Genomic DNA, 16,515 nt, shown 5'->3' with positions numbered 1-16,515 from the left:
AACTGAAAATACTTTCAAAGAATAGATTTGCTAACAAGGACTAGGTGTTATAATCCCGAATAATTATTCAGCACAGTTGAATTGCCCAATAGGACATTTCCCACGCCTTATGCATGATAGAGTGAGCAGTCAAGAATATGAATTTAGGAAAAGGAGATCTGAGGTTTCACTGGGTTCGGATAAGGCATCCTCTCTGTTCGGGGATTAAGGATTGTAGAAATACATACTTACCTTTCCTTGCCATTATCAGAGAGACATCAAATGAGTTGTGTTCCGACTTTCATCGCATCATATTATCCTGAGTGAAAGATGCCTTTTGGTGAGGTGTGATGCGACACTTTGTCAGTTGTGCACCTGAGCCCAATTTTGTGTTTCGTCACTTTATAACAAGACACCCTCAGCCAAGGGAGGCCCACTGCAGGTTGATCAGACCTGGGTGTCTGTAATATTGTTGCTAGGTCATCTGGCAGCCCATGCTGTGTCCATCCGCCTCAACCAATCGAACCGGCAGCCTTCTGGTCACAAGTCCGACCCTTTAGCTATCATTCCACGACTGCCTACACTGAAATGCAAGATCAGCACCGCCGGGCCTATGGCGTAACATTACAACACATAACACCATTTTATTACATGGTCATTTGGCAGCCCATATTGAGTCCTTCCACGTCAACCACAGCCAGTAGCTGATCCTCACAGCGACAGTGGCAAGTTCTTTGACTATGGTCCGTTAGGCCTGTCCTCTGATCCCCTATTTTTTACCAGCCTTGTAGTGGAATTGAAAACAAATCACCTGCAGCCCACTTCCACCAGTACCAGCTCCGCTGTCCATCCCCGATCTTCAGCCTCCGCTGACAAGTTTGCCTTCCAGAGATTATTTTTTTCCGAATGCTTCGTTAATGGCCTCTTCTGAAGGTACAGTATACTCAACTATGAGGACTATTCTCCTGGAGCTGGACCACAGAACTGTGTACTGCGGCAGGTTGGTCGCTGCGATTTCAAAGGGGAAAGTAAGTCTGTGGGTTAAATGCGAAACAGTTTGTTGCAGTTTGAGAATCATCTGAAAGTCGTAAGTTTAATTGATTATTGTGAGTGTCTTATCAAATCTAGCGCAGTTTCGTTTCCATTGTGTGCGTCCGGTGAGTCACGCTGAGTCACGTGTTAACAGTTGCGTTTAATTGGCGTGTTATTGTGAGATTTTGGAAGGCGTGTCCTGCTGAATTCAAGTGCTAGACTAAAACGGGTATATAGTAGGGGTGGGCGATCTAGAAAAAAATTCAAATCACGATTTTTTCCAGATAGATCACGATTTACGATTTTATCGCGGTTCTTCTTCAAGTTGGTTTTAAGACTATTTTGCAAATTAAAGGGGCTTCAATACAGCCAAACTAAGTCCCCATATAAAAATATACTCTTTACCATTTATATTTTGAAGAATATTTTAATCACGTTAATATTTAATGCAAGTGCAAGACCATAAATCAGCTGTTAGCAAAAAACTTTACATTTTGAATTTTGTTTTTCATCTTGTTGCGGCACTCGGAGTAAAGCTTTGGAATGGGCGTGGAGGATAAATATTTTTGGCTGGGTATTTCGTGACGTGGATCTACGACTTTGAGCAGTTTTTTAAAGCCCTCATTTTCCACAGTCTTTATGGGAATCATGTCTTTGGCCAGGTAAAATGCGACCGCATCAGTGACATCTTTCCAGCGCTTGCTCGTTCTGTCATACGGATACGTGTTTTTTTTTCTCAAATGGTTCTTTCGGTAAAGTCGTTGTTTAAGCCCTTTAGTTTCCGTATGCTTGGTTGTACCTGATTTACTCGCGTGGGATCCCTTTATAATTTGACTGTCGGCATACTCTTTCAGTCCCTTTTATTTTGAGGTGGTTAAAAAGGTTCGTTGTGTCGCCTTACGACGCTCGAATCTTATCATTGCCACATTTGCAAATAACTGTTGTTTGGGCCGTGTCAGTTGGGGAAAACCCAAACCATTTCAATATTACTGATGTAGAATTTTTTTTAGGGACCAAGTCCTCCGTGTTTCCCTCCATCTTCACTGACCGCGTCACTTAATCTTACTGAATTCACAAGCAATGTATACGAGCTTTGTAGTAGAGTAGGCGGGGCGAGACCGTGGTTCGAGGCCGGTAAGTGATTGTTAATTAGCGCCAGTGGTGCGCACCACGTAGGAGATTGGGAGCGTATAAAGAAACAATGGCGACCGGACCGTCGAAGAGAGAGGACCGGGCCCAAACTTGTGTTTGTATTTGTATTTATGTTTATGTTAATGTTATTGCGCCGGCGGTCGTCCGTGAGGGGCCGCCGGCTGTTATATTACTTTATTAAATGTTTGTTTAAATGTCTTCCGGTTCCCGACTCCTTCCTTCCATACTTGAATCGTATTACATTGGTGCCGAAACCCGGGAGGAAGGAGAGACATGCTGTCGGAGAGCCCTCGCTGCTGAGGGGCATCGCGGTGCTGAGGAGTTCGGGCAGCGCGGACGAGCGATCCGCCAGTGGCTACACGAGGCGCTGGTTCTGGAGCGAAGATTCGGATGGGACAGAGAGCTCGCTGCCGTGCTCCTGGGCCGAGGTGAGATGGCGGCCGTCCAAAAGGGAGGGGAGGAGTCAGCGCCGTTGGCCGTGAGCCGGAATCCTGCTGTCAACAGCCATGATGGTGAGGAGCAGGAAACGGCGGACTGACTCGCTGCCCCGGTGCCCTAACACGGAGGAGCCATCGCCAACCGCCAGGAGGCGGAGGAGGATCGGGCCGTCCATCGAACGTCCAGCACCACCGCATAGCACCGCGAGGAAGAGCCTCTCGGCTGGTTGAGGAACGAGCGGCAGCATGTCAGGGAACCGGACTATAATTTTTTTTTTACCTCTCTCCCCTCTCTCTTTCCGGTCGCTCCGAGAGCTCCCGTCCCCGTTGTCTCGTCTCGTCGCTGCATACCCCCCACCCCACCCCCCCCCCGAGGGAGGGGGAGGGAGCTTGCACAGTCGCGGGGGTACCCCCCGGCCTGTGAGGGGTGATGGGTGTATGTAGTAGAGTAGGCGGGGCGAGACCGTGGTTCGAGGCCGGTAAGTGATTGTTAATTAGCGCCAGTGGTGCGCGCACCGGCCTCGCACCACGTAGGAGATTGGGAGCGTATAAAGAAACAATGGCGACCGGACCGTCGAAGAGAGAGGACCGGGCCCGAACTTGTGTTTGTATTTGTATTTATGTTTATGTTAATGTTATTGCGCCGGCGGTCGTCCGTGAGGGGCCGCCGGCTGTTATATTACTTTATTAAATGTTTGTTTAAATGTCTTCCGGTTCCCGACTCCTTCCTTCCATACTTGAATCGTATTACAAGCTTGTTTACATGGCGCAATCTATCGCAAGTATGTTGACGAATTCTATAGAACACTACTATATAGGACGATTTAACGATTTTCCCGAAAAAGTGGATCGTGCAGTCATTTTAATCGTTCACGATCTAATATCGTCATATCGCACACCCCTAGTATATAGTAAGACTATCCACCGCGTGCAGCGGTCGCGTGCAGCCCTCATCGCGTGAAGACCGAAGAGAGTAAAGACCATCGACTCTACCTGTGCGACTCCACCGAGCAAGGACACCGACAAGGCACTTGAGTATTACTGCTTGCACTTCGACTATTGCACTTATCTATTATCTTTATTTGTCTTGTACATTCCTTCCTTTTTTACTATGTGTTTCCAAATCCACACTGTCATTACATCTCGTACACAAACGGTTACTCGCAGAAGGCCACGCATGGCTAATGCTAGCAACCTGCGTACTCTTTCAGCATCCAGCACTACCTCTATTACCTTTCCTATTGGTTTATGGAACTGCCAATCCGCTGTAAACAAGGCAGATTTCATCACAGCTATTGCCAAACATTCGGGTCTTTCTCTTTTAGCACTTACTGAAACCTGGATCAAACCCGAGGACACTGCCACACCGGCTGCACTCTCCAATAACTACACTTTCTCTCACAGCCCACGCATATCAGGGAGGGGCGGAGGAACTGGTCTACTTATTCCTAACGACTGGAAATTCAAACAGCTTGCACCCTCATGCAACAACACCGCCTTTGAGTTTCATGCTGTCACTGTCATCTACCCTGTTAAAACGCATGTTGTAGTTATATATCGTCCCCCAGGGCACCTTGGACTCTTCTTGGAGGAATTGGACACACTTCTGTCATCATTCCCCGAGGATGGTACTCCTCTGGTGGTACTTGGTGACTTCAACATCCACCTGGAAAAACCACAGGCTGCTGACTTCAACAACCTGACTGCATCGTTTGACCTCAAGCGAGTCCCCACTTCAGCAACCCATAAATCTGGTAATCAACTTGATCTCATCTACACACGCTATTGCTTCACCTATCACTCCCAGGTAACCCCACTGCACACGTCGGATCATTTCCTCATCACTCTTGATCTCGACTTAACTTCTCCAGACACTACACATGCCTCCCCACTGGTGACATTCCGACGCAACCTACGATCACTCTCTCCCTCCCGCCTATCCTCTGCAGTCTCTGCTACTCTCCCACCCGCTAAACAGTTCTCTCTCCTTGATGCTAACACTGCCACCAACACCCTTTGCTCCACACTAACCTCCTGCTTAGACATCTTATGCCCTCTTAGATCTAGACCATCTCGTGCATCTCCTTCTGCCCCCTGGTTATCTGATGTTCTCCGTGAGCATCGCACATCTCTCAGGTCTGCTGAGAGAAAGTGGCGCAAATCTAAAGAACCCACTGACCTCTCTCTCTACCAGTCTATTCTCTCTTCCTTCTCTGCGGATGTCTCCTCTGCGAAAACCCAATACTACCATACTAAAATCAACAACTCTTTGACACAGTTAACCATCACATCCTCCTGTCCACCCTCAAGGCAATGGGGGTCTCTGGAATGGTGCTACAATGGTTCAGGTCTTACCTCTCGGGTAGGTCCTTTAGAGTATCTTGGAGAGATGAGGTGTCGGAGTCCCATCATCTGGACACAGGTGTGCCTCAGGGCTCAGTGCTTGGTCCGTTGCTATTCTCTGTATACATGACATCCCTTGGCTCTGTCATTAGGAAACATGGCTTTTCCTATCACTGCTATGCGGATGATACTCAACTCTACATGTCTTTTCGCCCTGACGATCCGACTGTCTCTGCACGCATCTCAGCTTGCCTAGCCGACATCTCGCTCTGGATGAACGCCCATCACCTGCAGCTGAACCTTCCAAAAACAGAACTGCTTGTAATCCCGGCTGACACGAAGACTCATCACAACCTTTCCATTCAACTGGGCTCATCAACCATCACACCTTCCAGAAAAGCAAGAAACCTGGGAGTGGTGATCGATGATCAGCTCAACTTCACGGATCAAGTTGCCACCACCGCCAGGTCCTGTAGATTCATCCTCTACAATATCAGGAAAATTAGACCCTTCCTATCAGAGCATGCTACACAAATCCTTGTCCAGGCTCTTGTCCTGGCCAGACTGGACTACTGCAATGCACTACTGGGAGGACTTCCAGCTTGCACAACCAAACCTCTACAGATGATCCAGAATGCTGCGGCAAGAGTTATCTTTAATGAACCAAAGAGAGCACACGTCACTCCTCGACTCATTAAGCTACATTGGCTTCCCGTAGTCGCTCGCATCAAATTCAAGACTCTGCTCCTGTCCTACAAGACTACTACTGGTTCGGCACCACCTTATCTTAAATCGTTAATGCAGACATATGTACCTGCCAGATCCCTACGCTCTGCAAACGAACGACGTCTTGTGGTGCCATCCCATAAAGGTAGAAAATCTCTCTCGCGCACCTTCTCCGGATCTGTTCCACCTATATGGAATGATCTGCCCACTGCTACAAGATCTGCAGATTCTGTAGCCATCTTTAAGAAATGCCTGAAAACACATCTCTTCCGCCAACATCTGACTGATCTGTTCTGACTCTTTTCTTCTCTACTCTTTTCTTCTCTACTCTTAAAAAAAAAAAAAATTTGTATGAATGGTTCCGTATACTGTGTTAGGCTATATGAGACTAGTCTTCTTTTTGATTGCACTTATGCTTTTGTTGTACTTATGCTGTCCTAATTGCTTCCATTATCTACCCCACTTGTAAGTCGCTTTGGATAAAAGCGTCTGCTAAATGACTAAATGTAAATGTAAATCAACTAATTTCCCAATCCCTGGCTATACTCAGCAGGCCTGAATCAAGGGTTAAGGGCTTGGCCCGCAGTTTCTGCCCCTCATAAATAAAGACTTGCCTTCTAGCGAGTTAGCCTTGGCGATTTGGGGATGTCATTTGCTGCAACTCTCTTGGTCTCTACTGCCGCAGCCAAGCACTTTAGTACTTGATTGTGGCACCATGTGTATCTTTCCTGTGTCAGGCTCTTCTTACAACCCACAAGACTATGTTTTTACGTTTGTTGGAGCTGCACATAGTTGGCAGGCAGGATCCTGTCCTTGCCAGACATGCAGATTTGTTGGTGAGGGCAGAATAGCATATGTAGCTCATATGATAAAACTTAGCCTGTTTGTTTCCACACTACACAGCTCACTCCAGGTGATTTTGCAACGTTCAATGCTGAACGGTGCAATAATGAGAGTGTCTGTCATACACTAGATGTTCATTACAAACTGAAATTTGTGACTTTTGTGTCATTTTCTTTTGGTTGTGTTTAGATTATCCGGATGTAATGTTACTGATGGGTGTTGTGTAAGTTTGTCTTCATATCTACAATCATCGATGTCTCTGAGAGAGCTGGACCTGAGTAACAATGATCTGAAGGATTCAAGAGTCAAGCTGATCTCTGATGCTCTCAAAACTCACAACTGTCAACTACACACACTGAGGTCAGACACTTTAACTGAAAATACTTTCAAGGAATAAATGATAGTGTCTGTCATACACTAGATGCACTTTATTCACTTGAACTGAAATGACTTGTGTTATTTATATAGTTCATTTTTACATTGGTGTAATTGAAATTGAATTTTTTTCTGTTTTTGTTTCTGTTGCCATTTGGTTATTAATGTGAGTTACAGCAAACCATCACTTGAAACAATAAAAACTATTAAATAAATATAACTTGATCAGTTAATTTGATTAAACTTAAAAAAATATCCCGTTTGTAACAAAACAGCAGATGCTGGTTTGGTGTGTTTTGCTAATGGTTTGCTGGTTTGTGCTGGTTTAAGCTGGTCATGTGCTTGTCAAACCTGCATCAAAACATACCTGACCCAGCATATGCTGTTTTTTTCAACAGGGATAACTGTTTTTAGTTTTCAATTAAAATGACTCTAATTTTGTTACAGCCAATTTAATTATTTAGTTGATTAATATGCATTATATTTTTGGGTTGGTTGAGGATGATTTGTGTTGAGTTACAAAAACATAGCTAAAGATTTACCAGCATTCTTTACAAGGCAGTGGATCATGAGGGAAATTTTCAAAATCAAGTTTTATTTTATTAATTTGAATAAAGATGAGAACAAGAGGAGATTTCTTCATGTTCAGTATTCTGTTGTGTGTTGTGTATTTGGAAGAGTTTGTTTCATTGGTGATTTTAAGAGGTTGTCATTGTACTAAAGAGTATTCATTTAAGATGAAAACAGACTCATTATAACTTGATGGAAGTATAGCTGAATGTGTTCCTTTGGCTCTGTTACCAAACTGCTCAGAGACTTGAGGGTTGAAGGTATAACAGGCGTGAGGTCAGGACAGGGAGCAAACCATCATGAACAAGGTAACAGGCAATGGCAGAGGTTCACAAAACAAGATGCCGTCCAAGTAATAACACAGATCACCTAACAGAGAAACATCAGAAATGTAACACAAGACAAGACTTCACACTGAATGAATGTGAAAACAGCTTAAATAGACTGAGTAGACAAGGTTACTAGACACAGGTGATAGTGATAAAGCATCAAGAGTCCAGTAATGCGTTATGGGTTCCTCAGGGCCGCAAGAAGGATGGATCCACCTCGGGACGGCAGTCTTCCTCATCTGACGATGAAGACCGTGCTCTTGCTGGCGCTCGCTTCCATCAAGAGGGTGGGGGACCTCCAGGCATTTTCCGTGGCCCATGGGTGCCTAGAATTCGGACCCAGTAACTCTCACGTTATCCTGAGACCCAGGCCCGGTTACGTGACCAAGGTTCCCACCGCTCCCTTCCGGGACCAGGCAGTGAAACTGCAGGCGCTCCCCAACGTGTTGTGTCTAGTACGCGCACTAAGCCTCTATTTGGACTACACACAGAGGCATAGAAAATCTGAGCTGCTTTTGTTTGTTTCGGAAGAATAGAGGTTGGCACACTGGATTGTGGATGCAATTGTTTTGGCATACCAGTCCCAAGATCACCCGTGCCCACTTGCAGTGAGATCCCACTCCCTCCGTAGTATAGCCTCCTTGTGGGAACTGCCTCAGGGCGCCTCTGTGGCAGACATATGTAACACTGCGTACGCCCAGTACCTACGCAAGGTTTTACAACCTCCGAGTGAAACCAGAGTCAGCCCATGTCTTACACGCTACAGCCGTATAGGAAAGACATCTGGCCCGGGTGTACGCCTGCGAAAGCGCCTTCTCCCTTTTTCAGGTGAGTCTAGCGCGCTATATAGGCTCATACTTTCCCCCTTAGGGTGATTTGTAGGCATTCCATCGCTCACTAAGCATTGGCATTTTTGGTAAACAGACCGATCGGAGCGGTATGTTGAAACCAAGTCCAGTATTGGTAGACTCGCCCCTGCTGAGGTGGAAACCTTTACTAGGACTATTGCCCCATACGTAGTGAGTCCCCTACACCCCTGTTGGTGTTTCTGTGACCTCCCTTCTGGGGGTTGGTACCCGGACTCTGTCCCCATACTCGAGCTTACACAATTTCTCGCATGTGTGTTCTCCCCACTGGTGAGACCATATTAGTGTCTCCACATGTACATCCCCTAGTGGTAGGATGTGGTGCCCGTAACACACTCTTCAAGAGGGGAAAAGGGTTTCCCCAGTTCCCTTTCTGTCTGTCTCTCGACGTTGTGTCGAGTCAACAGATGGGGTTCGCCCTTGAGAACCTATCAACTCTGACTGCTATAGAAGAGGCCAATGAAATTTTGCTAGTGAAATTTGCATGCCGGTTTTCAGTGTGCCAAACCGCGCCCACCCCAGGTGCCATTCTTCCCAGAGGTGCATGAGGAGCTCGCACCAGTCAAACCAGCTCTAGCTCCCTTACTTCCCTCGATGGTGGGGCAGCCAAAGGCTACGTAGATATCCCCCAGGTGGAATGTGCGGTTGCGGTGCACCTTTGTCTGCAGACGGCTGCCACCTGGAGGAATCGGCCACGCCTACCGTCCAAAGCGTGTAAGACTTTGGCATCACCGGTGTCTAATGCTTTTGCTGCTGCGGGCCAGGCTGCCTCTCTTCAAGCCATGGCCATCCTGCAGGTCCACCAGGCCAAGGCGTTAAGAGAGCTCCACGAGGGTAAGGCCGACCAGGGTATAATGAAGGATCTAAGTGCCACCACTTACCTCACTCTACGGGCCACCAAGTTGACGGCACGGGCCCTGGGTCGGCCCCATGTCCACGCTAGTGGTCCAGGAGAGACACCTCTGGCTGAACAATGCGCAGATGAGTGACACTGAGAAAGTTTGCTTTCTCGACGCATCCAACTCGCAGGGTAGGCTGTTTGTTGACACCGCCGAGGACTTCGCTCAGCAGTTCTCGTTGAGCGATTCCTGTGCACCCAGCTCAGGCTGCACCCCGGAAGGGGAAGTCGAGGGGGAAACCTCCACCCCGTCAGCAACCTTCTCGCAAGAAGCGACCCTGACGGGAAGACCCCAGGAAAACCACATTGGGCCCCACCTTCACAGCCATGTCTCTGATCGGTCGGTATGGGACAGTTCCTACCTCGTTACCAAAGCCTGGCCCTTCTCAGACTCACGGTGACGACGGACGCCTCCCTGCAGGGGTGGGGTGCAGTGTGCAACGGGCACGCAGTACCAAGGAAGCACGCCTTCCCCCCAGTGAGCCTCCTTGCACAGACACTGTTCAAGGTCAGGGAAGAGGAGCACCAAGTGTTATTGGTTGCGCCACACTGGCCCAACCGCACTTGGTTCTCAGAGCCGATGCTCTTGACAATAACCCCCCCAGCCCAATCCCCTGACGGAGGACCTGCTCTCTCAGGGGAAGGGCACGTTCTGGCATCCCATACCAGACCTCTGGAACCTCCATGTCTGGTCTCTAGACGGGACGAGGAGATCCTGAGTAGGCTACCCCCCTCTGTGGCGGAGACCATCACCCAGGCTAGGGCTGTCACGAAAACGTGTGGTGATAGAGAAGAACCCAAATGCAGGCAGCGGTACGGGGTAACAAAATATCTTTATAAAACACAAAACAAAAACCCACCATGGGGTAAAATACAGGGGATTAACAAAGACAGCCAAAACAGGAACGAAAAACTCACATAGGGTAACAAACTGTAACAAAAACTCTCAGGAACAGAGTGCTGGAGCAGAAACGCTGGGACACAGCGTATGGAATAAATCCTGGGTACAGCAGTTCAGACGAGCAAAGTTACAACTATGTACAAGAACAAACGAGCACAGGACAGAGAATACAAGGGCATTAAATAGGGAGACGAATAAGGGATAATTACAATAGGCAGGTGTGGGTAATAAAACACTCAAGGGAAGCTAACGAGGAGACGAGAGGGGCGGGGCCATAGACGAGACACGAGAAGGCGCATGACAGCCAAAATCTAAGCCATGCCATGTCCTTCTCACACAAAACCCTAGACTTAGTCATGACTCCGCTGCAAGAATAAGAATAAACATGACATGATAGCGGAATCATGACAAGGGCCCCATCTACCAGGCGGTTATACGGCTATAAATGGCGCTTCTTCTCCTCCTGGTGTCTTTCTCAACGAGAAGACCCACGGAGGTGCTCGATCGGGATCGTGTTGTTCTTCTTACCAGAGAGGCTGGAGACTAACATCTCCCTCTCCACTTTGAAGGTGTATGTAGCCGCTATCGCCACTCGTCTTGACTCGAATCGAAACATTACATGTCTGCCATCAAGTGGTATGGGATACAAATGAGGTACTACAGCATATTAGGTCTACAGCCTATTTTATAAAGTTTGATGTCTTGTCGCAATTATTAATAATTATTATTATTATTTTTCTTTTCGTTTGTTTATTTACTATTTGTACCCAGCCCATCTCCAAATGCTTTGACAATACAACTGTAAACTTTGTCATGTCAATAAAGCACACTTACATTGACAAATTGAGTTTTGAGCAGTTATGAGAGCAGAGAGAGAATTGCGCGTGTGCTTATCACACCCTCGGTTCACGGACTGCTTTTTTGCATGTGGAGCAGTAATGCGCTCTTGCGGGGGGATGTTTCCGCTTGTGGAACTGTTCTGCTCGGTCACAGTTTTCATGCGTGTGAGTTTTGGGTCTGAATGAGCACCTAAAATGTTACATGTTACAAAAAACTCTAACAGAAGAAATAAAAGTAATTTGAGAGTTGGTTGTAACAAATGAGAGTATTTTCTGTTAGTTTGTCCACAGGATAATTTTATCAGTGCAGAGGTTGTGTTATTCAAACTGCTTGTGTGTCATTTTGTTGTGGTTTTCTTTAGATTGTCCGGGTGTAGATTGACTTATAAGTGTTGTGAAAGTTTGTCTTCATATCTACAATCATCGACGTCTCTGAGAGAGCTGGACCTGAGTAACAATGATCTGAAGGATTCAGGAGTGAAGTTGATCTCTGATGCTCTCAAGACTCACAACTGTCAACTACAAACACTGAGGTCAGACACTTTGCAAACATAATTGAATATGATTTGGAATGTTTTTCATCTTTCAACACAATACAGGTACAATAAGCTCTTTGAATACATTTATAATGATGTGTCAGGTTCTTAGAGGCCCGGGAGTAAGTAGATGCAATATACGAATACTACATGAAAAGAAATGAGTTATAGACCTTAGAATCTAAAGCAGTAAATGAGGTGTTAGAGTCCAGCTGCTCCGACAGAGGTGTTTGTGACCCAGGGAACGCCATCGGCTTATACAGCTCATCTCAGTCTTAAATATCTTTCAGGGTATAATGACCATAATCACAGCAGGCTGTAAACACAAGGTTTTATTACTAGTACACAAACAATTATTATGCCAATTATAATGTGTTGTCTTGGTCAGGGGCGTCATGCACATTTCTTTTAAGTGGACACAGTGTGCACAACACACAGAAACATGTCCTGTACGTACAAAAACATTCATATAAAGCAATATTAAAGAGAACATCTCTGAAACGTATTCAAAACTCAACTCAACTCAACTCAACTTTATTTATATAGCGCTTTTTACAATTTTCATTGTTACAAAGCAGCTGTACATGAGACACATTTAATACAAGTATGAATTCTAAAGCACACCTCAAAACATTGAGAGAATTAAATTACAACACTATCTGATTATTATACTGTATGAATCTTCTTCCCAGTAAACAGTGATGTAAATTTTTAAGGTAAATGCATCAGTCTGGTGTATTTTGAGAACAATTATCTTGTATATTATGTGGTGCAGTGTTACGCCCCATGGCTCAATAAAAGGACGAAACAAAAATGGCGACACACAAGAAAGTGCAAATAATGTATATAATATATTATAAAAATACAACTAAATGTAAGAAAAAAAATGGCGCTCGATTCGTGTCTTTCGCGAGATTCGCATCATTCACGCAATTCGCGCGAATCACACCGAAAGTAGGTCTGTCGAGTCTTTGCATTAACTTTACATGTAAATCACTCGCGCTTAACGCTTCATTCACGTTTGGTCTGAACACAACATTAGAAAGGAAACACCGTTGTGTGTTGTTCAGAATACCACAACAATTCTGCTTTGTTATTTTAATCTGTGAAATAGTGTGAAAACACACTTAGATGAGATCTAACAATAGTTTCTTGTTTATTGAACTGTAGAACATCAGTCACTTTTACAATTGTGTCGATATTAGGAATCATTGATATTAGGTGTCATTCTACATTGCTGTTTGTGTCCTTAAAAGGCAAAACAAAAAGACGACGGCACCACAAATGTCTGCAACATGACTCATGATACTACTGTTTAAAAAATAGACCGACATCACCAGAAGATCTGAGTTCTGAGCCATCAAAGTTCATCTCAATGTTAAATCTATGGGAGGTTTCTCCTACCTGCTGAACATCATACGCCTGATTGATGGCTTCTAAAACTCCCAGCACACAATTCCTGAGTAAACACACCATTTGAGCCTCATTCATGGTTCACGAGCTGATGAGTGACACCACATAAATAAACAGAAGAAGAAGAAGCCGGCAGGGGAACAATAGTGACTCTTCACTTCACAAACTCCACCAATAATGAGAGTGTCTGTCATACACTTGCTGTTCCGTACAAACTGACTTTTGTGTCATTGTGTTTTGGTTGTGTTTAGATTGTCTGGATGTAATGTGACGGATGAGTGTTGTGAAAGTTTGTCTTCATATCTACAATCATGGAAGTCTCTGAGAGAGCTGGACCTGAGTAACAATGATCTGAAGGATTCAGGAGTGAAGCTCATCTCTGATGCTGTCAAGACTCACAACTGTCAACTACACACACTGAGGTGTTTGTTTCTACACACTGATGTCACAATAGAAAAGTGAAGAGTGTATTGACATGTTTGTTTGTGTGTGTTTGTAGGTTGTCAGGTTGTATGGTGACAGATGAAGGTTGTTGTTCTTTGGCTTCAGCTCTGAGTTCAAACCCATCACACCTGAGAGAGCTGGATCTGAGCTACAATCACCCACAACACTCAGCACTTCAGCTGCTCTCTGACACACTCAATGATCCAAACTACACAATCAAGTATGACACACAACATACACATGATTCACACACACCGGACCAATGTAACATCATGTTTCTGTCTTTTATGTGTTTGTGTTTGTATAGTGTGAGTCATGGAGGAGAGAGAAGAATTACAGCAGGACTACACAAGTGTAAGTCTACACACACAAACACACATTTATGTTTTATTATCTCCGTGGGGACAGTCCATAGGCCTAATGTATTTTATACTGTACAAACTGTATGTTTTATCACCAACCCATAGAAATTTTTTAGCATTTTTAGATTTTTAAAAAACATTGTTCTCTACAATTTGAAAGATTTTTTGCAAATGGGAATCTCAATTTGAATCCCCACGGTGACACTAGTCCCCATGTGTTTGTGTGCATTCAGGTTTAGGTCCCCACCGGGATAATGAAACATGTCCACCTGAGACACACACACCTGACACACACACACCTGAGACATAGACACATACATGCATTCGCACACTTGACACACACGCTTGCATTTGCACGCACGCATGCAGAGTGCTTTAGTGATTGTTGTGTTGTTGTGTTATAAATGTGTGTTCTTGTGTTCAGATGCGGTTGATCTCACACTGGATCTAAACACAACACACACTGAACTCAAACTGTCTGAAGAGAATAGAAAGTTCACACGTGTGAGAGAGAGTCAGTCGTATCCTGATCATCCAGACAGATTTGATGTTCGTCCTCAGGTGTTGTGTAATGAGAGTCTGACTGGACGCTGTTACTGGGAGGCTGAATGGAGCGGATCACTTGTTGATATATCAGTGTCATATAAGAGCATCAAGAGGAAAGGAGGGAGTAATGACAGTGCGTTTGGACGGAATGTAAATTCATGGAGTCTGTTATGCTCTAATAACACATCTGCATGGCACAATAATAATCGTACAGACATTAATGTCTCTTCAGGTGTGTGTAAGAGAGTAGGAGTGTATGTGGACCAGTCGGCCGGCACTCTGTCCTTCTACAGTGTCTCTGACACACACACACTCACACACTTATACACTTACTACACAACATTCACTGAGACTCTCTGTGCTGGATTTACACTGGATTATTCTAACTCCTCAGTGTGTCTGTGTGACATAAATAGCCTCTAAAGAGTCTCCTTTTAAACACAAGAGAGACACACACATAACCAGATGAGTTATTACACATAAATACTGTCAAATCTTTTCTGCTTTCTTTCATCTGGACATTATGCTCTTTTTATCTTTCTGTGTGTGTCTGAAAATGAGCAAAGAAATTACTATAACTGTCAAATATGAGTAAATATATCGATCATAACAGACATTCAACTGTATTTGCGTTATGTATATGTTTGTTTTTCCATATTTGTCACGTCAGACTCTTAGTCACTAGTTTGTTTCCATCATAGACAAAAGTATTGTGCAAATGGAGGAAGAATTTCTTTGTAGTTTTCATTGGTTGCTTGTTTCTCTGTCACTGATGTGAAAGTTCCCATGAACAAGAGCAGATTTATCTTCATCAAATCATCCATTGGTGGAGATGAACTCTGTTTATATATGCTGTCTTATTATCAAGGTTCAGGAGGAGCACGAGGATCATTTTCTCGTCTGGCTCTCCATAAACAATCACATCAATCATCCGAACAGCCTATAAGTAGTCAAACCCCCCTCACCTTCATTCTCTCATTTATCCACATCCCTCCTCCACCCCGACTCCACACCACGAGCCTGTCTTTACTTCAGCACCGTGGGGTATGATCAGAGTCCGGGCATACACTGAGCTCAGAGCCCTCGCCACAGCACAGCTCGACAAACACACATACTATCTGTCCCACTTCATTATCTGTAAAGTGAACTCGTGAATTTACTGTTTCTCTCTACAGAAATATTGAGAAAATAGAGAAGAGGACGGAAACATTTCCACAGAAGCCACAGATTTTATTAACATAATACATTAAATATAAAATACCAACGTAATATTAAATGATTAACATTATTTTATTTATTTCCATAACTTAAGAGTGGTTGATCTTTGTAAATTCATGTTTGTTTGTTCAAAAATAAATCAAATATTGCTAATTGAAGCTTAAAAATGAATGTAGATTTCACATCGACTTCTGAATTTGGCTCTAGAATAAGATTGCAATGTCTCATTTCTTGTTTCTGTCTTTGCTGGTCTTCTGTCTCTCCTGTAAGAGGTCAGTCAAGACTTTTCTTTCATCTACTCCCTGAATACATCAACAAATAAAATGATTCTTTACTGCAAAGAGTTGCCTAATTTACTTTGCCATTACTGCCAAACGTATTGTTGCTTATATTCACTGATTTACTTGTGTGTGTGTTTGTGTGTGGATGACTTTTAAGTTCACATGAGGATGTAAATATGAGGCATGAGAAACATAAATGTGACGTACTAGTGGAGCAGTGGATCACAAAACTCGGGTCAAATTATGGATTTTGAGTCACGGATCAGCTAATGTAACCTGAAAATAAAAACAGAACAGTTATTATTTATTCCCTCTGTTATACAGTATGCATGCATATAGCCTAGGCCTGGTTTGTTGTATAACAAATAAATATAAACCTGTAATCAGAGTAAACTGCTGACAACTGGATCTCTAGAGATCAAATT

At 44.4% G+C, this 16,515-nt stretch overlaps 2 protein-coding genes across 2 annotated transcripts in view; both read left to right on the top strand.

The window, feature by feature from the left end:
* Nucleotides 1-16,165, top strand: part of LOC130411380 (NACHT, LRR and PYD domains-containing protein 3-like) — a 34,535-nt gene extending 18,370 nt beyond the window's left edge. The window contains exons 6-11 of the mRNA XM_056735975.1: nucleotides 6,702-6,872; nucleotides 11,653-11,823; nucleotides 13,491-13,661; nucleotides 13,739-13,903; nucleotides 13,991-14,037; nucleotides 14,470-16,165. Coding sequence (XP_056591953.1) covers nucleotides 6,702-6,872; nucleotides 11,653-11,823; nucleotides 13,491-13,661; nucleotides 13,739-13,903; nucleotides 13,991-14,037; nucleotides 14,470-15,014 — 1,270 coding nt within the window. The 3' untranslated portion in view covers nucleotides 15,015-16,165. The remainder of the gene's footprint in view (nucleotides 1-6,701; nucleotides 6,873-11,652; nucleotides 11,824-13,490; nucleotides 13,662-13,738; nucleotides 13,904-13,990; nucleotides 14,038-14,469) is intronic.
* LOC130411381 (uncharacterized) lies at nucleotides 41-5,222 on the top strand. Its single transcript, XM_056735976.1, has one exon. It carries the CDS (start codon nucleotides 3,712-3,714, stop codon nucleotides 5,071-5,073), a length of 1,362 nt encoding a protein of 453 aa, XP_056591954.1. The 5' UTR covers nucleotides 41-3,711; the 3' UTR covers nucleotides 5,074-5,222.
* Nucleotides 16,166-16,515: the final 350 nt, after the last annotated feature.

Source organism: Triplophysa dalaica, chromosome 22 (genome assembly GCF_015846415.1).
Source record: "Triplophysa dalaica isolate WHDGS20190420 chromosome 22, ASM1584641v1, whole genome shotgun sequence".
NCBI classification, from domain to species: Eukaryota; Metazoa; Chordata; class Actinopteri; order Cypriniformes; family Nemacheilidae; genus Triplophysa; species Triplophysa dalaica.
The sequence above is the reverse complement of the archived record's forward strand: the minus strand, read 5'-3'. Positions and strand labels throughout refer to the sequence as shown.